Consider the following 26,933-nt stretch of genomic DNA (forward strand, 5'->3'; position numbering starts at 1 on the left):
ATGCAAGTGTTCCATTGGTGTCTATTGTTAAATGGTACATTGTAAGCTCAATGTGCCTTTACTGCAAATAATGAATAGAGGGCTCTGTCCTGAAAAAAAACAAGCTGACCATTACATTCACTGACATTGTACAAGTACTGAGATGCATTAGAGTACCTTTACCATGGTGAGAAAGTGCTCTCATGCATCATTCAATACTGAAAAAAATGCTTATGAACTCAATGTCATGAGCAGTGATTTAATCCCAAATGCTTACAATTAATTAACACCTTGCAGAACTTAAAAACATAGCCACCTACTTCTGGAATTTCAATATGCTTCATTGTGAGCAACAGTAGTTCGTTATTACAGCTAAGCTCATTATGAAAGTTTTGCCAAGTTTCAAAAGCACAAGAACCATTAATCAATAGAAAATTTAATTAACAGTTTTAATATGTTACATGAAGATTAGCCATCTTTGCTGTGGCTAATGAAATACATATTTGTGTTGTAACAATTTGATCATTTAAGAAAATTTAAATATTAAGAACATAAGAACATAAGAAATAGGAGCAGGAGTAGGCCATCTAGCCCTTCGAGCCTGCCCCGCCATTCAATAAGATCATGGCTGATCTGTTGTGGCTCAGTTCCACTTTCCCGCCCTCTCCCCATAACCCTTAATCCCTTCTCTTATCAAGAACCCATCAACCCGCTTCTTAAAAATATTTAGCGAGGCAGCCTCCACCACTTCAACGGGCAGAGAATTCCAGAGATTCACCACCCTTTGAGTGAAGAAGTTCCTCCTCAACTCCGTTCTAAACCGCCTCCCCTTTATCTTGAGGCTGTGCCCCCTAGTCCTACTGTCTTTTTTGAGCGGGAAGAGTCTCTCCACCTCTATCCTATCCATCCCATTCATCATCTTATACGTCTCAATGAGATCTCCCCTCATTCTTCTAAACTCTAACGAGTACAAGCCTAGTTTATTCAGCCTCTCCTCATAGCTCAATCCCCTCAACTCCGGTATCATCCTAGTAAACTCCTCTGCACTCCCTCCAGGGCCAAAATATCCTTGCGCAGGTGCGGCGCCCAAAACTGCACACAGTACTCCAGCTGCGGCCTCATGGTACTTTGAAGAAGAGTGGTGTTTGATGACAGTTCTCTCAGATTGTCACAAGATTCTTTTCCTTGTCAATTTCAAAGGCATCCTAATGCCTGTCCAAAGTGAATACTGGGTGAATGGCTATGGAAGATACAAGTGGTGGGTGGGAATGGGACATATGAAGAGTCACGGGTGGAAAGAGAAGAGGAGGGGTGTTTGGTCAAGGAGTTGACACCTGACATTCATTAAGACAAGTGCATGAGAAACAGAGGGACATTTTAACCTGCCAGATGGGAACAGGCCTTGAATTCATCTCTCCCTACTCCCCCCAACATAAAAACATGGTGGGACAGCGGACCTTTGTAAAAGGAAACATATCTGGCAAGTCGGGAAAATTCCTGACTGGACCTTCACACCTCTTCCAGAAAATCTGGCCTTGAGAGTTTTAAGGCAATCTCATTCATTGACACTGTTTCGCGTGTGCAACTTCAATGGACTGTGAAACAAGAACTAGGCTCAGCATTAACACAAAGGTGCAGAGCATCTTTTCATTAATGCCAATATCTCTGCCTGAACTGGATTGGGGCAGGATTTAAGTCTCCATCTTGAACCTGATCAATTTTATTGGGTCAGCCTATGTAGGTCTCAAGGCATCTACTTTTTTTAAAAAAATTTATTGGTCACAAGTAAGGATTACATTAACACTTCAATGAAGTTACTGTGAATTAGTCGCCACAGTCTGGCACCTGTTCAGGTCAATGCACCTAATCAGAATGTATTTATGTTCTTTAATGTGAATGTATTACTGCTAGGGAGGAAGTCATGGTGCTGCAACAGGACACTCAGTGCAATACCTGAAACACTAGAAGGTTCTAAATTTACTGAAATGAAATGGCTTATAATGAGCCCAGTGCAAAGAGACAGGACATGGTTGGAGCAGAAGAGATAGCTAACCTCCTATCTTGCAGCAAAGAAAAACCCTTATGACTCTGACTGTCAGTTTCCCATCTGCTTTGTTTCTTCTGGCTTTTTGTATTCAAGGCAAAGAAGCAGAATAATGAGACTACATAACATCCAAATTTCCACTCTCCTGCTGTCATGTAATTGGGGCAGACAATGAAAGCTTTTGCCAACAAATTCTAGTGATGGAACTTCTCCCTCTGAACAGTACTGCAGGACATAATAAATAAACAATTTCTAAAAGAAAAATACACTGCAGAAGTAGAACTAGCAAATCGCTTTTACCTTCATTCAACCAACACGATAACCTACATGTTCATGGGTCTACACTATCATTGATTATGAGGTGAATCTAGCCAGAGTGGAAGCATACATGGTCATGAAGAAATCCACCGAAAAGTCCACCCTTTTAAATGGAAAGAAGCAAAGGAAGGTATCTCTTATGTAAGAGGCTGGAAACCTGTTAAATTAGATCACAGATGTGTTTTGCAAAGGCACGGTGAATCAGGGTTCCAAATTAAAAAGCAGCAACTTGCAGAACAGCAAGTACAATCTTCAAATATACAACTTGAGAAATTCACAAAACACCTTTCTATTTTTGTTCTTAATTCTTCAAGGTTTTCCTTCCTTTGTATTCCTCAATTTTCATTTATTCCATTCATTTGGGTTGTTTTCATCAACCCTAATACTGGCACCTGGAAAAGGCAGCTAAGGGATGGGTATCACCAAGGATTAATGATCCAACAGCTGATAAAAATGAAATTTTTGTAGAGAATGTTATGTTAAATGTTTCATTTAGTTCACACAATCTTGAGGAAAACTAGATCCTATGCTACTGTCTCTATAAATCCACTGCCTTTCCATTAAGTGTATATTCCCAGTACTTGCTTTTTCTCCAAAATTGTACTACCTCAAACGTCTCCATATTAAATTGCTCCTGCCATTGGTCTGCCATGCACCAGACTGTCTATGTTCAGAGTTTCCCAAAGGTAGTTACTGTGTCCACTGGATCACTTCAAAAATGCAAAATTGTTCAGCACTTACTTTTCTTTTGATTGCTGCAAACACCTTTCACTGCAAAATTTACTCCCGTGATTAAACTCCTCAGTTGTTCCATAATGACCACAGTTTTCACAGCAAAGTATTCCATCCATACTGGGTGGCTCCTCAGTGTTTGATGGAATGGGATTTCTGGACAGAGCTAAATACAGCGTTTGTTAATTTTAGGAACTCAAAATAATGTCACAATAGAGAGTTTAACATCTGCAACATTTAAATACAAGCATTATTTTCTTTCAAAAGTTGATTTCTTGGTAAACCACTCAATATATTTTAAATTAAGACAATGAAATGGGGGTAAATGCATGCTCATACCTTATCCAGCCATACAGATCAGCAAAGTGTTAGGTTTAATTTCAGGAAAGTATTTTTTTTCCAATTAATTTATGAGATGTGGACATCATTGGCAGGGCCAGTATTTATTGTACATCCCTAACTGCCCTTGTGAAGGTGTTGATGAGCTGCCTTTAATGAATAAAATTGAGAGATCTCCTTATCTGATTCAGAGGACAGTGACAGTTTGGAGACACATGTAGAGCAGTCTAAGTTAAGGACTCTAAGTCCAGGTTTTCATCCAGTGTTGGAAGCAGGAATGGAATCAGGAATAACAAATTCTTCAAATTTTTATAGTAATTTCAATTTTGCAGGACTCCATGTTATTTCTGTGTGGCCTTTACATGGGTCCAAGAAGCCTTGAATTTTACCCCACAGGAACCTCTTCCGAGGTTGAAGTCACCATTGAGCACCCTACAGGAAATCTGAATTTCCACCTCCTGCTACTTTTGTGCACTGGTGTGGGTTCTGGAAGACCTAAGAAAACCCACTTCATTGGTGAGTTTGTGACCACTGGTGGAACCTTGCTGAGGAATCAGGAACATTCTGACAAGTCAGTATTAAATGTTTTGACAACTTCAAATAATACTATTGTAATGCAAATGATCCGACTACACCAATCCACAGTTGTTCAAGTGTTGAGATGCATTCCAATGGAAAATATGATCTCATACATTCAAAACTGAAAAAGACTGCTTGCGATCAATAGTATAATGACCTGAAGCGATATAAATACCCAGATATCTCTTAAATTAAAACAAAGCTTCAGCAGCTTTCAAGAGAAAAATAGCACCTACACTGTTCTGATTGAAAGGAAATCTGGTCATAGTTGAGAACACTGCCCATTTGTTTTTCCAGTTTCAATAGATCACATTGGTTAAATTTTCAATGGGTTGTTATTGCAGCTGAGTCCATTATGAATGCTTTAAAATGTTTCAAAAAAAACTCCAGGACTAATTATCGCATTGAGGGGCTGTGTTCATAGTTTGACTTCTAATTTTAAGCTATTATTAAAAGGTTATCTATCTTTAATGTATTAAGTGAATCAATATTTTTTTTTACAATAGTCTAACCACTTGAAAGCCACTGAATGAACATGAGCTTTTTGAGTAGGAATGTGCTTGAATGACAGCTCTATTATGTTTTTAGAAGTTATTTTTTAATGCTCATTTCAAATAGATCCTGACATCTGGCCATAGAGGATACTGAGTGAGTGTCCGTGGAGGATACTTGGGAGGGGGATGGGTAGCAAGTAGTGCAAGGGCCAAGGAAGGAACAGGAGGCAACATGGAGTGGCATGTGTGGGTGAGGGGTGAGGTTTAGGCAATTAGGAATTGCATTAGGAGTTGGTCTTCTAACCAGTCCACCTCTGCATCCACATTCCTCCAGCACTCCTCCCAAACTGCATAATGGCCCACAAAAGCTGACTCTTCCAGCTGCATCTGAAACAAAAAAATGTCGGAAAGGGATTTGGAGACAGGCTCAGGTTTTGAGAGTCAGGAATGGGCACGATTTGCTTTTTCCCCACCTGAGATGAAAATCCTGGCCTAAAGTGAAAAAGCTTACTTATTAGTCACAAATAAGGCTTACATTAACACTGCAATGAAGTTACTGTGAAATTCCCCAATTCGCCACAATCCAGCGTCTGTTCAGGTCAATGCACCTAACTAGCATGTCTTTCAGAATGTCTCGCAGACACGGGAGAACACGCAAACTCCACACAGACGGTGGCCCAAACCGGGAATCAAATCCAGCTCCCTGGCGCTGTGAAGCAACAGTGCTAACTGGCCATAGTGTTACCATGCAGTCTATGTCTCCGTCCTTAAAGGACATTAGTGAACCAGATGGGATAGCAATCTGGTTGCTGCATGGTCACCATAGCAGATATTAACTTTTCAATTCAAGAATTTATTTCAATAATTGAACTTATATTCCCAACTGCCACAGAGGGATTTGACTATTGCATTATTAGTTGAGGCCATTGGAATTTATATAATTATAATCAATGACTTACACTGTCATACAACACCAATATAATCCAAAAATATGACAAATTGGGCAACATAAATTATACGAGGCAACCAGTCATGAGATATTACTGATCAGTGAAACATAGCTTTATTGCTTACCGTTAAAGATGAAAAATTATTCAACAAAAGGAGGAAGTATATTCACTCTTTAAATATTTAGAATACAGATCAATATACTGTAGAAGAACAGCTAACAACATTATTTTAGAAGCACAACTGAAAAAATCTTGTAAAATATTCATATATGCACACCAACTATGAAAAACAACCCAAGTTGCTCTGCTGACCTTCCTGTGCTGTTGGAACACTCCATGTTGTTGTCGCAGTTGCCTTCCTTATCCTTTCTACTTCTGTTTCATCAGTGATGATCTCCAAAGCATCAAACTCATTTACTCGGAACTGAAGCCAAAGAAAATTTATTGATTTGAGGTTAATCAGTTTTATTAATACTATTCACATTCTTGGTTATTCTGAATCTAGAAAATACCCAATGCAACAAATCAGATGTGACAACTAATCACAGTGCATCTCAGTGGCTGAGAAGAAGAAAGATAATTACAACCAGTCAGAAATTTGTGCAATCTTTCTACAAAATGTTATATTCTGGTTAGAGACTATATCCATACTCTTTGTATCGAATATATCATTTTATAATTTGCTTAAAAAGTTTAGTTCACTAATTTTAATATTATTTTGAAGATTAGATGTTAATTGTTCAAATATTACCTTTAAATTGCTCCCTGGCAGTGTTGCTATTCCATCCTTCCAGTCCATTGCACTGAAAACATCAAAGTCCTTGCTATCGGTAGCAGGGGCACAGTCACTAACAATGCTTTTCTCCATTGCTGAATTTACTGTCGAGCAAGAAATCTATTGAAGAGAAAGGAGAGCTTTGGATGACATCAGATTTGACCTGTAGCTATACCCAAATAAGGCATTTTGACCAAATGTTAATTTGATGATTCTGTTTATTCTAAGTTCTTTAGCCCCAAATTTACCTCTTTGGCAGGACATGCAGTTACAGACCGAGGTGGACAGTAAACAGTCTGGTAATTTGTATGCGAAGGTGGAGAGATTCAAACTCAGGGGCCTCATCTGAATGAACCTAGTCAATCTTCTGCCTGGACCAGTGGGATGCACTAGCTAGATGGGAATAAGCCATTGCCAGGAATCCAAAGGAATGATTCCTAGCACTCATGCAAGTGGTTGGGAAGGGGTTCATGAAAGAAAGGGAAGTCGAGTGGCCTTTTTTGGTTCTGGCTCTTTCAGCTGCTGGAAATCACAATGGCTGGTCTAAAGCTTTTATATCAGTAGCTCAGGATTAGACAGAGAGGAAAGGAAGGCTCGAGATGAAATTATCTACACATTGTTTACAAAGTCTTAAGGACGCTTGTGATTTTGTATAGTGTGCAGATACTCAAGTTAGACCACTGCAAAGGGTATCTTGACAAAGAGATGGACAGATTTTTAAATCGGTAATGGAATCAAGGGTTATAGAAACATAGAATATTACAGCACAGTACAGGCCCTTCAGCCCTCAATGTTGTGCCAAGTTATGTCCAATCCCAAGATCAAGCTATCCCCTCCCTATAATTCTGCAGTGCTCCATGTGCCTATCCTATAACCGCTCGAAAGTTCCTAAAGTGTCCGACTCCACTATCACAGCAGGCAGTGCATTCCGCACCCCAACCACTCTCTGAGTAAAGAATCTACCTTGGACATCCCTCCTATCTCTCCCTATATATATCTCCTATATTTCCCTCTCTTCCATCCTGGAGTGTGAGCAAGCAGCACCTGTTTAATAGAACTCCACTAGCTGGTTAGGTAACTCACTATGTGGCAACCTTTTTATTCTTTATCTTTCTTGTTAAAGTGAGCTGACCACAAATATATTCCAATTCCACAGTGGTAACATCAAAGAGAACCCCACATCTCCTTCAATGACAAGAGACTGAATCACATTTTGTTTGTGATTGAATCACTATTCTGTTTACCTGGTGTCGCCCCTGACCAAATTCAGAGAAACCAAAAAATTCTGAGCAAGACAGCAGCAAAGGTCAAAACAGAAAACAAACTCCTCAGCAAACTTGCAGGCTCTTCATGGGGTGCAGATGCTCAAACCTTAAGAAACTCAACTCTTGCCATTGTCTACTTGACTACAGAGTATTGTGCCCCAGTGTGGTACAACTCACCAGTCTTGTAGGTAGCCAGGTCAACACAACAAGGCAAATCATCTCAGGTACCCTCCAATCAACTCAACTCCCTCAGCTCCCAATCCTAAGGAGGGAGATTGCAACAAGAAAGCTCCTAGAGAAGGTTTACATCAACCCAAGCCCACCGGTACACTCAGCCTTACCAATCCACTGCTGCTCATCTCCCATTATATTAACCTGCATAGTTAAAACCAGTGTACTAAATAATAACTGCAGGGACCTATAACAGCAAGACTGGAACCAACATGCCACCATTTACAATCACTTCCTCATCACAGATCCCACAGTCCAAACACTAGGCACTCCTCAACCATTTCCCACACTGGTCTTTGTGCAACAAACTGGCATAAATGAGACCTTGCAAGGATCCAGTGTGCAACTGAGACACCCCCAATGTCATTTTGGACTGTCCCCTGACAAAATTCAGCAGCAGGTTCAGACAATTCTATTTAGCCACTGTGGAAACTATTAACTGGCTTGGTGATTACTCCACACGCTAAAAAATATTGTCAATGGGCAGCTGGAACCCCAGAAGCAGCCTGTTAATCTTGTCAGAGAATTCAGGCGTGGGGGAGCCTACTGGGAAGTGGGGCAGGTGCTGTCCCACAGCAGTCTATGGATTTAATGTGGAAATTGGGAAGAGCTTAGGAGTCCTCTCTGGTGGCTGTCTAATACTTATACCTCAACCAGCATCACTGAAACAAATAACCTCATCATTTTTTTTTGCATGTGTAGGAACTTGCTGTGTTTCCTATATACAGTAAGAAGCTTCACAACACCACGTTAAAGTCCAACAGGCTTACCTGATAACAAAGGTGGCGTTTGCTACCAAATAAACGTGCTGGACCCCAACCCGGCACTGCGAGACCTCCCACCGTGTTTACCCCAGAGTGAACACCGGCACCTCCACATCCTTTCCTATATACAACGGTGATTACACTTAAGGAAGTACTTCATTGGCTGTAATGTGCTTTGAGGCTGGTAAATGGGGATACAGCCAGAAAGTGGAGTTGAGGATTATCATATCAGATCAGTCATGATTTACTAAGTGGTGGACCAGACTCGATGAGCTGAATGGCCTACTGGTCTTATAGTTGTAAAGGATATATTAGTTCATAGCTGCCAATCTTACAATGTTGTGTTATGACTCAAAGCAAGCACCCTGGATTGCCCAAGAATGCCAAAGTGCCTCCAGCCTGTGTAAATGGTACTACCATATGTAATTGTATGTTCATTGTCACATACTACTACATATCTCGTGGTCTGTGAAGATATAGTAACGTGGATGACACTTGTCGATTCCTGGCTCCCTGGACTAGAGAAAATGCTGCAGTGTAATAGCAATCTACTGCAGTCTGTTTCTGCTGACTGTTTAAGGTTGACTGATTCTGGTTGTGAACAGTGCCACAGTCACCTGCTATATATACACCTTTGGACACAGGAATGCAGATATGAGCAATATTCCTGTGAGCGCTTGGAAGGATTCCAACACAGAAATTGAGAACAGTGGTTTGAGCTGATCTGCATGAGACTTGCAGCAGAAATGTCGCAGCCGCTATACTAAAACACAGCTTTGAGGCACGGTTCTTCAGACATATTGGAGGTACAAATGCTTCAGATGATATACACAGCTTGAAGCATAATTGGGTCTGTAATAAAACATCATCTGCCAGCTAATCCTTTGTTGCTCATTTTCTTCCTCTAGGAAACAAAAATAATGGTATTGCCACAAAAAGAGCCCCAAATAATAGAATGCCTACAGTGTAGAAGAGGCTATTTGGCCCAACAAGCCTGCGCTGACTCTCCAACAGTTATCTTCCCAGCCTCTCTCCCCTGCCCTATAGTATAACCCCACACATTTCCCATGGGTTAAGCCATCAAACCTACATATGGGACACTAAGGTGCAATTTAGCGTGGTCAATCCACCCAACCTGCACATCTTTGGGCTGTGGGACGAAACTGGAGACTTGGAGGAAACCCATGCAGACATGGGAAGAACAGTCACCCAAGGCCAGAATTGTGCTGTGAGGCCATATCATTGTACACAAATGTGTGATAATACACACAAACCAAATCTTAACTTTTGGAGAACTTTGCCAGGAGGTCAACTAATAAAAAAAGCTTTTCCAAAATCTCCAGAATTATTTTATTCTATTCCGCTGTGGCACACAGCTCAAATGGTAGGCTGCAGACCCCTTTATCTTTTCCACAATATTGGCCCCATTTTCAAATAAACATCATTTAATTTAAAACTCAGAAGGGCACATACCTCCCTTAGCAGTCCATTTTAATGTCTGCAACTTACTAGATTTTAGCAAAAATGGCACATGCTAACTTCTCACCAAGCTATTATCCATTCTTTTCAGTTAAAATGTTCTACTTAAATAGTATTTAAAAACAAAAATTGCTGGAAATACTCAGCAAATCAGTCAGAATCCATGTTATAGTCCATGGAAAGAACAAATAACCTTAATGATTTCGGAAAAGGTTTGAAGGGGTTGAGAGTTTAATGTGAAATCAGTGCAAGGTAAATGCTTTCACAATCAGGAATATTTCTTTCAAAAAGAAATCACAATCTAAAACATTCGATCGTTGAAATCCATATATGAGTAAGTAAAACATTTATGTTACTTTTTTTGCATATTAGTGTCTTACTTTAAATGAGTTAACACCTGTGCATGGATCTACATTTAAAAAAATGTAGCACAAGTGTGCTGGTATTATCCAGGAACAGCTGATGGGAACCTACCCTACCACTTAAAAGTTGTAATGTTAGCCATGCAGTAAGTGGAAGCCTATCAACTTACCAACTGACAATTCTTCCTTTGTCAATCGAGTGAGTGTTGGCAATCTTTCAACCATGGAATGAGGGATCTGAGCCCAAATCTACCCTGAAATAATCCACAATGGGCGCATCCAGCAGGGCTTCCCAAAATGACTGGCCAGTATTGACAACTTTAGCGAATTTGTCCATCTATAACTCGCTTGGTGCTGAAGTCAATTACTCTGTCTTACAATTAATACAGCTAAAATCAGCCAACTTAGATCAGTCCAGGGATGTAATCTTGGATTTTGCTGACTTGTATGGTACAGCTGCTTACCTCTGTAACTAGTCAAGACATCAAGAAGCTTGTTATCTAATGTTTCGTTAATTTGTTTATAAATATTAAATTAGCCAGTACCAATTAGCTTCTCAATAATGTAATTGTGTCACTGTCAAGTTCATTGTTAAGCAATTTGTAATCTTAAAAACAAAAAACGCATATTGCTTTTCCCCTCCTCAGAAATTCCTAAAGCATTTCAAAGCCAAAGAGCAGGAGAGAGTGGAGGATCCAGAGACAGCAGCACCAAACGAGTGGGAGGAGGACTCAGACGGCATGGTAGCACAGTGGTCAGCACTGCTGCTTCACAGCTCCAGGGCCCTGGGTTCGATTCCCGGCTTGGGGAGTCTGCACATTCTCCTTGTGTCTGCATGGGTTTTCTCCAGTCCTCCAGTTTCCTCCCATAGTCCAAAGATGTGCGGGTTAGGTTGATTGGCCATGCTAAAAAATGTCCGTTAGTGTCCTGAGATGTGTAGGTTAGAGGGATTAGTGGGTAAAATATGTAGGGCTATGGGGAGAGGGCCTGGGTGGGATTGCGGTCAGTGCAGACACGATGGGCCGAATGGCCTCTTTCTGTACTGTAGGGTTTCTATGATTTCTATGGGACACGCAGCAACAAAGAGCAGCACCTCACAGAGGAGGGGAGGAAAGTCTGGGTACAGACAGCAGCATCTAAAAGAATGGGAGAGAGGAGGAGGACCAGGAGATAGATAGCAGCATCTAACAAAGGTATTCAAGGTATCTGTGGCTCAGAGTGGACTGACCATATTCTGAGAAATATCAAGAATAATGTCACAGGAAAACAGGTAGTTGATTTGTTTGAGTATTTATCTCATTTAGCTTTCAAAAAAGGTAATTTTACTAATTGTAAGGTTTTATTAGTAGCAATAATATTTAGGAATAGTAAAGCTCATTGGATTGGCTGGTGAATACCACCTATTTCTCTTAATTAGGGAATTTCAAAAGGGGTAAATGGAACATCTACTGAAATAATAGAAGTAAAAGCACAGGCAAGACGAGAGATATTGATTCAAATTTAATTAGTAAAATAATTAATATCTAAGGTAGCACGGTAAGTGATGTGTCATGGCTGCAGAATGTGGGAGCACAGATACCCATGTGATCCAAGGAAAATGCATCTGCAGTGAGTGTCCACAGCTGGAGGAACTTCAGTTCAGAGTCATTCAGCTGCACTCTGCAGATATGACATCTCAGAGAAAGAAAGTGTTACCTTAACTCTTTGTTCCAGGAAGCTGTCACGCCTTGTAAGAGGTCATCGAATTTGGTCCATGGTCAAGTAGGTGTGACTGAGAATGACGCAGATATGGAATCAAGAAGGTCAAATGAAGGAGCTATTATAGCAAGCAATTAGCAAGAATAGTCTGTTGGCCTTTATTGCAAGAGGATTTGTGTATAAAAGTTAACAGGGCTTGCTGCAATCGAATAGAGCCTTGGTGAAATTGCAGCTGGAGTACTGCCATTAAGGAAGGGCATCAAAAAGTTACCAGGCTGATCCTTGGGTTGGAGGGATTGTTCCCTGAGAAGAAATTGAGGAGATTGAGTCTATATTCTCTTGGGTCCAGAATAATGAGAGGTGATCTCACTGAAGCACACAAAATTCTTATGCAACTCAACAGGGTAGATGCAAGAAGGATGTTTCCCCTGGCTAGGAGGTTGAGGGGGCACTTCTCAGAGGTAGACCATTTAGGATTGAGACGAAGAGGAATTTATCCACTTGGGGTGACAAATCTTTGGAATTCTCCACCGCAGAAGTCTATGGAAGCTCAAATCATTGATATATTCAAAACAGAGATGATCAGAATTCTCCGCATTAAAAATATCAAGGGATATGTGGATAGTACAGGAAGTGGTAAAAGATCAGCCATGATGGAGTCGAATGGCTGAGCGAGCAAAGGGTTGAATAGCCTGCTGCTGTTCATGTGTTCATATGCTCTGAAACTATTTCCCTAAGTGGAAAGTCATCTCAGGCCTTTACAGTTCCCAAAAGATCATTCCAGCCACCCAAATAGAAACCTCATCAGGATAGAAAACGAGGAGCACAACCGAGTAATATAGTTAACTCAGCAAGCAAACATGGTATACATAGCTACAGAATGGGTGACTAAATGCAAATATCTGAAAACCAGACATTTCAATTTAATTCCCTTCACAAGAATTACCAATGAACTCTCCATGCCCATAGCGAAACCAGACTTCAAATTTGCAATGTTTGTTGACACCAAGTTAGTGGCCAAAGCTCCAAACAAACAGAAGCTTCTCTAAATTAATCCCAAGGAGATCATTGCTTCTAAAGATCCAGCTTCAACGCAGGAGAAAAATGGTAATGTTGAAGAGTGAGAAGTGAGACAAAGAAGTGAATTTCTTCTACATCATAATCAGTCAGGATGAATGAATTCAGGTTGTCCTGAGGTTCCTGCAACATGATCATACCCCATACTCCCCTGCCTCAAATTTCACCCCTTGCAGTACCTGAATGAATGACAAAGCATAAGCAAATCTGCAGAGTGTGGAATGGATGAGAGGGAATGACACCTTCACAGCACAGGTTGAAGAGAAGGTGCCTTTGAAATTATAAAAATTCAGAATTGGTGAAATCACCTGTGGAGAAAAATTTTCAAGGTATAGTCATGCCTCTGTGCAGGCTTAGGGGTCAGTCTGGCAAGATATGTAGCAACTGACAGGTCTGATTCTTTGTTCCTGGACATCTTAATCTAGACTAGTTTCCAGAGCTGTGCCAGCAATAATTCCCTATCAGGAACAAGCTACCATAAGATAAGGTTAGTCTGTGTCCCACAGTCGTTTTACAAGCTGAGAGGTTAACCATCTCAGTCTGTCCTGAGAAAAAATGGCTGCAATTAGTTCAGAAAGGTGTGTCCAGCCACACAGGAGCACAACATTGTAGTAAAATGAAACACTGTCAATGCTGTAAATCTGAAATAAAAATAGAAAGTGCTGGAAATCTTCCATAGGTCTGGCAGCAACTGCAAAGAGAGAAAAAAACCGGAATTGTCTAAGCTGAATACACTGTTCCGGAAAAGTCATATTCAACTCAAATCATTAACTCTGTTTTTCTCTCTTCACAGATGCTGTCAGACCTGATGACTATTTCCAGCACTATTTTTATTATGACATTCAAGAACAGCAAAAATCCAAAGTCAATCCTAGGGCATCCACATACAAATTTAAGTTAAATGAAGCTTCATGAATGCCAAGAAGACCCCATTCCGACATAAATGCACTGTAGGGATTCTGTGACTGATGATGATCCCATTTTGAAGCTTCAAAATTACCACCACCTTCTCAAGGGCAATTAGGGATGGGCAACAAATGCTGGCCTAGCCAGTGGTGCCCATAACCCATGAACAGGTTTTTAAAAAGCCTTTCACTGTTATAATCTTTTAACAGCTAATTTCAGTACTAGTCTGCCACCTGTTGGACCTTGTTCGAGTATTTTACATAAAATACCAACATATTTTCTACATACATATATTAATTACAAAATGGCATCAAAGAAGCTAATGAGGATGGAAAAATTCAGAAATATGAGTTACTCGCAGAAATGTGAACTGACATTCAAATGATTTTTCCCGTGATGCACTTAGGTAGACCCTCATGCAATCAATAAGAAATCACCAAAAGGATGAGAAGTCGTCATTTTACATTACGAGTCTTGCTGTAACAATCCTTGAAACACTTCAATATCTTGAATGAGGAATATCTGGATCGTTAATGGGATGTTTAGTTTATTATTACTGTTGAAATACCTTTCTGGTCCTGAAAAACTCCTCATCTGCCCCTTTTGAGTAGGGCAGTCATGTTTATTATTTCCTAATCTGAACGGACATTTCCACAATTTAGGAAACTTTGAACATTTAAAACTAATGCACCTACAATTCAGCAGCCACTTCTTCTGAGATCCTAGGATGAAGTCCACCAAGTTCTCGTGACTTGTGAGCTTTTAGTTCTAATAACTTTCTCAGCACCCTTTCCCTGACAAATGTCTTGCTCCGTGATATCTCTGCACCTTCTCCCGAAGGCTCTGTAGGCCAAAACAGAGGCAAACTGCAGCATCCATGTCTGAGAAGAGGCAGGTTTGTGCAGAATTCTTTAAGTCCTTCAAGGCATACCACACCCGTCCCTGAAGTTATCAATAATTTTATACAACTTTGGAAATCACCAAACACTTCTATTATTATAACAAGAGCCACAGGCAGATCCCTTTAATAGGACTGATAGGTGAAGGCATTTTGGGAGTGTTGAGGTGGGGTAGACGTCTTTTCTGCTTCAGAGCTCAAAGCTCTAGTTATGTTAAGAGGGGGCATTAGCTGGAGCATTGAGCAGCAACACAGTAGCACTGTCATCAAATCAACATTGTGCTGTCATGGAACAATCAGCCCACTCTTCATACTTCCAGCAGATTGTCCTTGCACATGTTTTAATGCCCTCACTACAATGTCTTTCAGAGCTGCCAATACCAGATATGAGCACACACTCTGCAGATACCATTTTAAAGACAATTTGACACATCTTGCACTGATAAAATGGGCTAGGTGGCTCTCAAAAATATTTTCAGAAATCATTCAAACACTTTAAAAGACAAAACATTAAGCAAGAAACAGCTGCTGAGATTTTGGAGGTTTCAGAAGATTCTTCCACACGGTACAATCTGGATGTAATTAAATTCAGCTCACTGGAATGAGGTGCTGCCTCAACAATTCCTCAACAGGTTGACCTCCAGAGTATTAAAGGGAGCTCTGAACGACCACATCGCGAGAGTTGTGAAGGAAAGGCTTGTTGACTGCTGATAAATTAACAGTTAAGTGGGTCACAAACATTAAACCTCTTCTGTCTACTGCAGCAAGTCAAAAAGTGTTGTGAAATGTTATGTTCCTGTGCTCCTGGGTTAACACTGAATAAAATAGTTTCAATGATCTTTAATACCGTGTTCTGGATGTATGGGGAGAGTAATATAAAACATATCCCATGAAGATCTTCCCACTCAACAACACAGCCGTCATGGTTATTCACTTGAGGAAGAATGGACAACGTCCCTCTGAAATGGCTAACAGTACTTTCTGCTCAGATCATAAAATAATTACATTTTAAGAAAGAACTTTGAATTGTCCAAGAATGAAAATGTTTCATAATTTAAGAAACACCTCCCAATAGTAATTAAGTGTATTAATTTCAAATTAAGATATGTTAGATATTATTTACACAAGTTATTCTAAGTTATATTACAGCAAGTGTTATTATCAAAAGCTGAAGTGTCTGCGGACAGATAGCTCCCTCAATCAAATGATTATAGAATAGCAACTTTTACTCAATGCAGCGTTTTTTAAAACTTGGGTGTGGGTGGGCATGCTAGGAGGTGGGTGAGGTTATTGTATTTAATTATCAGCAACTTCTCCCTTAGCAATGCTTTTTCTTCATTTACACAATACTTTAAAAATTTTTCTGCAATCATCTGCACATCATACGATGTCTGAAATGTAATTTTACAATTTACTGGCACAACTCTTTCAACAGTCTTTAGGTTAAACATGTATGCTGACAACATGCAGCTCTATCTCACTACCACCTCTCTAGATTTTGCCACTCTCTCTAAATTATCAGACTGTTTCTCTATCATCCAATGCTGGTCAGCGAAAATTTCCTTCAACTAGTATGTTGGGAAGATCAAAGCAATTGTCTTTGGTCCGAGTTAACAAAGCTGAAAATGGGTTCAGAAAATGGCAAAAAAGGACTACCACCCCACTCACACAAACTGCATTCCACAACCACCTCTCCCTAGCAATTATCACAGACTAAATCATACTAGTTACACCTTGGTATCATCTCTGACCCAAGATGAGTTTCTGACCACACATCTGCAGTAGCACCTAGATCATTTACTTCCACCTCATTTCCATCTTCTAAATGGAATTCTGCCTCATCTCATCTAATGCAGACACTCTCATCCATGCCTTTGCCACCTCAAAGGCTTGACTGCGCCAATGAACTCCAAGCTGACTACCACATTCTACCTTCTATAAACTTCAGGTTATCCAAACTTTGTGCTCTTATTTACATCAAGTCTCATTCACCCATCACCCTATTCTTTGCTTGCTGATTATTTGTTCCTGGTTAAGCAACACCTAAATTTCCAATTCACACCTTTGTTTTCAAATACCTCTATGCTCACCTCTTTCTATCTGTAATCATCCTCAGCTCTGCAACCCTCTTTATGTACCAATGTTCCTCTACTTCAGGGCTGCTGAGCATCGCTGATTTTAACTGTCACACCATTGATGGTCATGCTTTCTGTTAATGAGGCCCCAGCCTCAGGAACTTTCTTCCCAGCTAGCTGCTATTCTTTAAATACATCACTTAAAAATCTCCCTCGTTGACAAAGCTTTTGGTGATCTTCCCCAATATCTCTTAATGTGACATGGTATCAAATTTTATAAACATTCCTCTGAAGCATTTGCGATACATTATCGCATTAAAGGGTCATACATAAATATTATTTATTGCGGCATTTTTTGCAACAAGAAAATGCAGAATTAATATTTTGGCTAGACAATACAATTTTCAGGTCATAAAGTCTGGATTTGCTTCGTCTTTCAGTGTACACCTTTTATCAATTGGTAAGTATAAATTGTGCACACTTGTACAGGTTAAGAGATTCATTTTCATTTATTAAGGCATTGAATATAAAATAATTTTGACTGACTTGCTATTGAGCAATTTAAATTACATATCAGGCCAGTGACAAGTATTAGTGTTTGCAAATCTGCAAGATGTCCATATTAATATTATTGGCTTGTTACCTCATAAAAATTCCATGTCAGAGAACATTCAAAAAACACATGTATTATAATCATTTATAAGATCCAACGAATGGACCGGTTGCTGGATTTAAAAGTACCTTTTACTATTGACATACATTAGATTGTCAGAGGGAAGTGATAATGAGGGAGAATGAAAAATGCAAAAGGTTAACAACATTGGAAATAAGACTAGAACCGTCAAACAAAAGAGGTCTACCCTTTAAGACTGAGATCAGGAGAAATGTTTTTCTCCCGAAGGGACATTGGTATGTGAAATTCCTCCTCAGAAGGCAATGGAGGCTGAATCATTGAACTTATTCAAGAGTTAGATTTTGTTTTATGTAGACAAGGATTATGGGGGCAGATGGCAAAACGGAGTTGAGACAAAACCATATCAACTATGATCTTATTGAATGGTGCAGCAGCCTCGAAGGACTCAACAGTCGACTCCTGATTCTATGCCCATATATTCCCACGAGTAGGAAATATGACCCCTCAGGTCTGCAGTATGATTCAGTCAGATCGTGAGCGATCGGATTGCAACCTTAACTCCACTCCCTGCTGCCTTCCATAACTCTCAACTCCCTTGTAAATCATAAATCTGTCTAATTTAGCCATGAATATATTCAATAAATCCAGCATCCACTGTGTCACCCAAGCTGCTTTCCACAAGGATCGCAACACAGGGGAACAGGTGGTGGCCCTTACCAGTTGCATTGAAAACGGCTTTCAGAAAAAACTTGACAAGTGCTGTGTTCCTCGATCTCACAACCGCCTATGACATTTTGGCACACTGGCCTCCTCCTGAAACTGACGGGCCATTCTGTCCATCAAGTCTGCGACAGAACATCCCACCCTGTCCTGATTCCTCGAACCCCACATATTTACCCTGCTAATCCCCCTATTCTATACATCTTGAGACACCAAGGGCAGTTTAGGCCAGTCAACCTAACTTGCACATCTTTGGAGCGTGAGAGGAAACTGGAGCACCCAGAGGAAATCCACGCAGGCTCAAAGAGAATATGCAAGCTCCACACAGACAGGCACCCAAGGGAGAAACTGAACGCAAGTCCCTGGAGCTGTGAGGCAGCAGTGAACAAAGATTCAGAGTTCAACTTGGACCGGCAAAAAGTACATGGACAAACCAATGGAATCTCCCAAGGCTCAGTACTGATTCCAATCCTGTTCAATTTGTACAAAAATGATCTTCCAAAAGACCTCCTGAAAAAAATCATATATGCTGATGGTACCTGCCTCACAACTCAAGCACCTAACTTTGACATCTTGGACTGGACCCTAAAACAAGGACTTGTCAAAACTTGAACAACATTTGGCGATGCAACCCAAGTCCTGCAAAAATACTATCCAGCTTATTCCATCTTCACAATGTGGAAGTCAATAAAGAGCTCAACTCCAACACACCCTAGGTAGGAAGGACACTGACCTTCCGGGAACACCTAAAAACAACTGCAGCCAAGATCAATTCCAGAAACAACTTGATTGGCTGGCTAGTTTAGCAATGTGGGGTGCTGCTACCACCACCCTCCGAATCTCAGCGCACACAGTCTCATATTCAGTAACTGAATACTGCACTCTTGTGTCGTCAAGATCAATGCACACATGCATTTGTACCCCTTTCTTTCCTTATCCCTCTTTTAGCGTACAAATGCAAAAAGAGACAGATATTGTGAAATCCCTTTCCCAAGTTTTGTGTGTGTTTGAACTAAGCAAACGCTTTGATTTTATATCATGAGTTTTTTGTGCGATTATTCATACAGGATTAGAACACTCCAAATGTATGGGTTGAGGAAAATAGGCCATCACTTATAAAAGGGAAAATCAAAAATTAAAAACAACTGTTTATGGGTGTATAGTGAGAGAAGTAATCACATCCATTTAAATTAATCCCCCTTCTGTCAAGGAAGGAGACTAATATTGCACACAGAACTGTAAGTGTGGGTTAAGGAACGTCACGCGCAGCCACAACAAGACTTCCTTACTTTCAGACTCTTTGCCCCTTGCAGTAAGGTCCAACAGTCAATTCATTTTCCTAATTATTTGTAATTGCACGTTAACTTTTCACAATTCATATACAAGGACACACCAATCCCACCATGTCACAGCAGTCAAAAATCTCTCTCTATTTAAATAAGATTCTGTTTTTCTATTCTTCCAACCAAAGTGGATAACCTCACATTTTCTCATATTATACATGATCTGCTAACCTTTTGCTCACTTAACCTACCTACATCCCCTTGAGGCCTTGTTTCCTCCCCTAAATTGCTTTTCTACCTATATTTGCATTGTCAGCAAATTTGGCTACATTACATTAAGTCCCTTCATCCAAATCATTAATATAGATTGCAAATAGTTGAGATCCCAGCTCTGATCCCTGTGGCACCATACCAGTCTGTCAACCTGAAAATGATGCTTTATTCTAACTCTCTGCTCTGTTAGTTAGTCAATCCTCTATGCATGTTAATATATAATTCCCAACACCATGAGCTCTTACCTTGTGTTTTTATATGTGACGCTTTTATTGAATATCTGTTTAGAAATTCAAATACACTATATCTGCAGCCACCCCGTCATCCACCCTACTTGTCACAACATCCAAAAATCCTCCCCTCTATCCTAATGTAGAAAGTGAGGATGTGCAATTGTCAGCAAGCAAAGTTCAGCACCATTCTCAATTCCTCATATACTGAAGCAGTCCATGTCCATAAGCAGCAAGATCTGGATAACATTCAGGACTGGGCTGATAAATGGCAAATAATATTCACGCCACACAAGTGCCAGGGAATAACCATCTCCGACAAGAAAGAACATAACCATCTCCCCTTGACATTCAACTGCATTACCATTGCCAAATCCCGCACGTCAACAACCGAGGGGCGAGCATCGATCAGAAACTGAACTGGACTAGCTATTTAAATATGGTGGCAACACGACCAAGTCAGAGGCTGGGAATTCAGCAGGGAGCTAACTCATCTCCTAACTCCCCAAAGCTTGTCCACAATCTACAAGCCAGGATTGTGATGGAGTATTCTCCACTTGCCTGGATGACTGCAGCTCCACTAACACTCAAGAAGCTCAGTGAGGGCTACAACCCTTGACCAAATACTGACATACAAAAAACATTGAGCCAGCAAAGATCAAAACGTGAAACAACCTCCTCTGCAATCTTGCTGGCTCTTCATGGGACGCAGATGCTCTAACCTTAAGGGCTTCACTCTTGCCATCATCTACTCAACCGCAGAGAACTGTGCACCAATATGATACAACTCATCCTTATCATCTCAGGCACTCACCAATCAACCTAACCTCCCTGGCTCTCAGTCTGGAGCAGCATCTCACTCCCTCATATAAGGGGGCAGGTTGTAACAAGAAAGCTCCTGGAGAAGGTTTACATGAACACAAGTCTTCCACTATACAAGACACTTACCAATCCATCTCTCATTAGACCAGCCTGTATGGCTAGACCACCATGCCAAGGAATAACAGCAGAGGACCTTTGGCAGCAGGAATGGAACCACCATATCAACATTATAGAAGACTGCCTTATCACAAGTTCCACTGCCCACCCAGCTGGCTTCAAAGTGCCATGTGGATGCTGGGGACTCATGAACCATTTCTCCAGTGACCAAGGCCTTCATGCGGCAAATCGGCATGTGGGGCCCTGCAGGGAACACAGGCTGCAGCTATGGTGCACGCCAATCAACGGCTCACATCATTGAAGGCTGCCCCCCTGACAAAATGCAGCAGGGATCTCAAAGAGCTCCAGTTAGCAACCGGGGATATTGCACATGCTAAAAATAAACAGCTTCTTAAAAGGGAAAATACAAAAGTTGTTGGCCCAGCCAGAGACATCCACATCCTATAAATGAATTAAAATGCAGATTGCGACAACTTCCCAATGGTAGATGTTAGACTAACTGACATATGGTTTCTGTCTCCTAATTTCTTAAATAGAGGTGCTACATTTGTGTTTTCCCAATCCACTGAGACCTTTCCAGAATCTAAGGAATTTTGTAAGATTACAACCAATTATGCAGCCAATTTTTAAGACTCTAGGATGCAGGCCATCAGTTTCAGGATACTTGCCAGCCCTTAGTCTCACTAGTTTACCTAGTACTTTACTTCTTCTATAGCGATTCTTTTAAGTTCCTTTGTTCCTTTTGCCCATTAATCTTCTATTATTATTGGTACAATTTTTGTGACTTGTACCACAAAGATAGCTACAAAATTCTCACTCAAATCCTCTGCCATTTCTTGGGTTCCCATTATGAATTCCCCAGTCTCATCCTCTAAGGGAACAATATTTACTTCAACTACTGTTTCCCTTTTTATATTCTTGTAGGAGCTCTATCTGTTCTTATACTTCTCATCAGTTTAATTCTCATATTCTAATTTCTCCCTTTTTTAAAAAACAAACAAATTGCTGATTTCTAAAATTTCCCCAATCGTCTGGCCTGCCACCAATTACACCTTTCCATTCAATTTGATATCCTCCTTAACTTCCTTCTTTCATCATCATGGATGGTGTACTCTTTTTGTTGCATCTTTCTTTCTCAAAAGAATATATCTTTGCTGAGTTATGAAATATCTCCTTAAATGTCTGCTGTTGCTCATCTGTAATGTTAAAATAATAAACAAGAAACATTGACTCGGCATGCACCATTTCAGACAAAAGCACCACAAAGTAACACTAATGTATATGTTATATACCTGAAGAGATTGTGATATGCGGCAGCCCAGTAGGTATCAAAAATGTATTATATTTCACTTATTAGAAATCCCCAGAATGCTTCCCATTTTAATCATGTGAAGAAATTCGCTATAATAGATATTTCCTTTTCTTCACATTAGACCACAGAATATTAGAGAGTGAAACCATTCAATCACTTGATAACAATCTCTCCAAAAATCATTTTAACTTCCAAATATGAATCAAGGATTTTATATAAAAGTCATTAACTTTATTATTTTTGAACAAATCCACCAGTACAAATCGGTTTTTAATAATAAATCTGATGAAAAATAAAAGCCCAACTTTTAAGCAACAACAAAAATATATCTCACTGTTCTAACGTGAGCAATGTATATTTTTCCCCATTTATTTGCACACATTTAATTTCTGATCCATCATGAAGGTGAGGTAGCGTTAGCCTAACTCAATCATAGTGATATTCATCTGCCTGCGCGACTCACATTGGTTAGGGCTTCATTAAGATATAATATACCACATAAAGCAAAACAGCATGTCACTTCTAAAAAAAAGTTATGCTTGTGATGGTACGACAACATTCCAGTTAGACAACTTGAAAGATCGGCTGAAACAATCTAATAGCCTGTCAAGTAATAATGGTGGAATGGCAACTGCATTTTGCATCATCAAATTTATGCTCTGATGTGATTCTCCCTACAATCAAAAACTTTCTCAAGGCAGTTGAACTAAACGGTGATGAGAAATTATAAAACGATACTCAAACAAGGAGTCTGCAGCTTCAGTAAATGGGGCTGAAAAGAAAATTGGCTTCTGAAAAATTGTCAAAAAAGATAAATCAGTGCACTGAGGCACTGAAAGGCAAAAAGACCCTTGTACATAAAACACACAAGACATTATTCCTCTGAGAAACCAGTTTGCCGTTAGCAACTTTCTTTTTCTATAAACTCTATTACTCATTTGGGCAACTATTGTCAAACTTGGTGCAGCATCTGGGACATACATGAAGAAAGCGGGCAAAATTGCCAGTTAAATCTAGTAAATGGTGCAAGGTGCATTTGTTAAGCCACGTATAGAGATGAGTTTAAATCACCAATTAGCATTTTTGGATGGGTGAATGCCTTATAGAAACACAGAATTATAGAATCCCTACAGTGCAGGAGACCATTTGGCCCATTGATACATCATCACCCAGGCCCTATCCCCCAACCCACATATTTACCCTGCTAATCCCCTGCCATTAAGGGGCAATTTAGCATGGCCAAATCAATCTAACCCACATCTTTGGACTGTGGGAGGAAACCCACAAAGACATGGGAAGAATGTGCAAACACCACAGTTACCCAAGGTCGGAATTAAACCCGGGTCCAGGTGCCACCATGCTATCGTTGCAATTTATTGTTGATTTGATCCAGTTCTAGGCAATATAGATTACTCCAATTCTTTGTTTGGTATTGTCTTCGAAGGAAGTATCCAATTTTGGAATGCCAATTTCAGACTGCAAAAATCTAAGCAATAAAAGGAGACGGAGTGAACATCCTCAACTCAGAATAACCTGTTTACAACGATCTCACTTCACATCAACTTCAAAAAAAAGTTAGTGATCCCATCCCTTACTCAGTAGCTGCGTTAGAAAATATCAGCAGAAACCCGGTATAGCGGGTTAATTGCTTCTGATCAATTTCCTCTAACGCCCATTGAGACAGATAATTCCAGAGGAAGACTGTTGTTTGAAAACTACATACACTTTGCAAAAATAATTAATTCACCACACCAACAGCAAAGTAAATGTTTCAACAATATTTCTCCAGCCCTGAAAGAGAGCCGGAAACTATTTTCAAGCAGCATGTGGGTCAGAGGTAGATGCATTAAACTCACCCTTGTAGCAATCAGACCACTTTCACTCCGAAACAATACATCGCGGGCAGGGCTGACCCGGCCCGATTAAATAACCGACTTCCGAACGATTCAACAATAACATTTAAAAAAATCAAATCTTTACAAAGAAAAAACACCGTCCCTTTAAATTTAAACAATTAGATCCCTATTATCTTACCTTCAGGCACAATCACCTCGTCCTGCTAGCCAAGTGCACTAACTAGCCTTCCCTGCACCTCTAGTCAAAAACCATTTGAGGTCGCTCTGCATTATCTTTTTGTAAAAAAGAAAGATGTTTTGTACTTGAAAGTTTCCAGATTGTACTCAACTATGTACAGTAGTTTCAAATAATGAGCAAGGGGGAAAAATACACTTGATTTGCACGTTCACCGCAGTTGTGAGCAGCGCTCGCAACTAATGTGCCGGAAAGTAAGAGTGACAACTAATGTTACTTTATAGCAGATAAATGAAACTGAAATGTTAATGTGTACCGTCGTCAGACTTTTCTCCTGTCAAATCCGGCATTCATTTGATAGAAATTCTCAAGTTGGTGGATTTCAAACTAGTCTCTGGTGATAATTATACAACTTATATCCTCGCACTGTCAATAAAGTCCCCGGGTTAACAATTACCCTCCGCAAAAGGGGGGGGGGGGAAAACTTAAACCTACTGGAAAATTTAATCATTTAAATGCGCATCACAATCGCGTGCACTTCCTGAAATAAAGCTGGGCAGCTTTTTTTTTTAAATTTTCCTCCCCAGCCAACCAGCCCCCAAACCCTCGACTCTTCCCCCATGTTTTATTTTTTCCCCTTCTCTTCCCCCCTCCCTCTCCTTCCTCCCTCGCGTTCTCTCGCAAAATCCCACCCTGAGATTTCTCTTCCTCAAACACTTCTTGTATTTTTTTTATTTGGGCAGTTTCTCAAAATGGCGGAGTCTATATTCAATGTAAAGGCCTAAAAAAAGGAGACACGTTGCATTTAAACGTGAATTTTATTGCATCCCTTTCTCTTGTTTTTTTTAAAAAGATACGGAAGGTGGGGTGGGAAATGAGAGAGTCGGAGCCGAAACATTGTATCGAGCGGCCACTCGCTCCCCATTCCCATGGAAGGCTCGCACTTTACTCGGGCTCCACAAAATATGCTCTGTGTGTCACTGGAGAGTTGAGTGTTTGCAATTATTATTATTATAATAAACCACCTCCAACTATCAGCACTCACCAGCAAACGTTCAAACAAACACTCCCTTTCCTCCTCTGCCCAAACTGGGGAATTTTCCTCCTTTCTCTCATTTTTTTCCCCTCTTTTTTCCCCCTTCCACCCCCCCCCGTTATCAATTATTTTATTTCTAATTGCTGAAGGGGACTTGTGTTGCTCTGGCAGGCACACTCCCGGCTTCCCTGCAAATACTTTTTATTATTATTATTTAAGTTGCAACCAAATGCAATTAGGATGGGAGGAAATTAGGAAAGGAGAGGAAGGTTGAAAAGGAGGAGAAGGTGGAGGGGGGGGGAGAATGAGATGAAGGAGGGGGGTTAGTGGTGGTGAGAGGAAGTTAAATACTCAACCCAGCTGGAATGAGCACCCACAAACACCATTCGTTGTCTGGGGGTTTTTTGATCCTAATTTATTTTATTTTTGCTTTCCTCCCCTCTCCCCCCAAAAAATTAAAAAACAAATTGCACCGTTTCTTACCCAAATTCTGTCACGAGTAGCAGACAAATTTTCCAGGTCGGCAGTGCGCACGCGCACGGGACAGCTGCTTGCAAGGAACTGCAGAGAAAAAAAACTAGAGACTGAGCCACTCACCGACCTTCTGTGGGCTTTCTTGTTAACGTCTGCCTTTCAATCGCCTTCATTTCCAATTTGCATAGCGTTGCGCTATCATTTCCACATCAAACTCTGTCGGCCCACAGTACTAAATGAAAAGCTGGACTATGTGTATGTCCCCGACCTCCCGAATGAGAAACTTGCACTAATGTGTTTAGTTATTTGAAGGCAATGATGCCTCTGATTCATATTTCTTTTTTGTGTGCGTTAATTTAAGTTACTATTGCTGCAAAGACTAGTTTTTGTCTCTGGTGGCTGGGTGGATTTTCTTCTGTTTCCCATCTTTTCCTCTGTTGTCTGAGTTTCTGTTTACTCATAAACTTTCAGGTACAAGTAGGAAGGGGAGATGAAAATAACACTTATTCAGCTGTCATGACTGGTATCTCTGAAAAGCTTTAGTAGTGTTTGCAGATTTTTGCTGAAAAGCTTAAAAACTGCGGTCATACAGTGGGATCTGTTGGATAACTCTTCACCCCGAACTGTATTTTCATACCCAAACATCATATGCTTTGTCAAAATGAAGTGCAAATAAAACTTTTAAAATTTCCTTTTAATACTTTTTTGTTCATGGGCTATCAATGTTGTTGGCAAGGCTTACAAAATAGCTGTGTTGATGTGAATAGAACTAGTCAATTAAAGACTCGCCTGATGAAGGGATAATGCTCCAAAAGCTCATGCTACCAAATAAACCTGTTGGACTTTAACCTGGTGTTGTAAGCCTTCTTACTGTGCCCACCCCAGTCCAACACCAGCATCTCCATATCACAATTAATTCTGACAACCTATCTTTTGTGTTCTTACTTAAGTCAGGTCCAAGTTCAAATTTTGCAAATTAGATTCCTGAGCCACTTCAGAAGGAATAGTAGCTAAGGTGGTTTCTCATTACTTCACT

General features: G+C 40.3%; 1 protein-coding gene across 2 annotated transcripts in view; it reads right to left on the reverse strand.

The window, feature by feature from the left end:
- Positions 1 to 25,972, reverse strand: part of l3mbtl3 (L3MBTL histone methyl-lysine binding protein 3) — a 134,197-nt gene extending 108,225 nt beyond the window's left edge. The window contains exons 1-4 of one of the 2 annotated variants that reach the window (XM_080192466.1): positions 25,907 to 25,972; positions 6,187 to 6,330; positions 5,748 to 5,859; positions 3,083 to 3,239 (exon numbers count right to left, since the gene is read on the reverse strand). In XM_080192466.1, the coding sequence (XP_080048592.1) occupies positions 3,083 to 3,239; positions 5,748 to 5,859; positions 6,187 to 6,303 (386 nt within the window). In that variant the 5' untranslated portion in view covers positions 6,304 to 6,330; positions 25,907 to 25,972. Of the gene's footprint in view, positions 1 to 3,082; positions 3,240 to 5,747; positions 5,860 to 6,186; positions 6,331 to 24,703; positions 24,792 to 25,906 lie in introns of those variants that run through there. The other variant, XM_080192467.1, reaches the window with a different exon arrangement.
- Between the last annotated feature and the right edge of the window lie 961 nt (positions 25,973 to 26,933).

The sequence above is a fragment of the Carcharhinus amblyrhynchos genome, chromosome 7 (genome assembly GCF_965287045.1).
Source record: "Carcharhinus amblyrhynchos chromosome 7, sCarAmb.v2.hapA, whole genome shotgun sequence".
NCBI classification, from domain to species: Eukaryota; Metazoa; Chordata; class Chondrichthyes; order Carcharhiniformes; family Carcharhinidae; genus Carcharhinus; species Carcharhinus amblyrhynchos.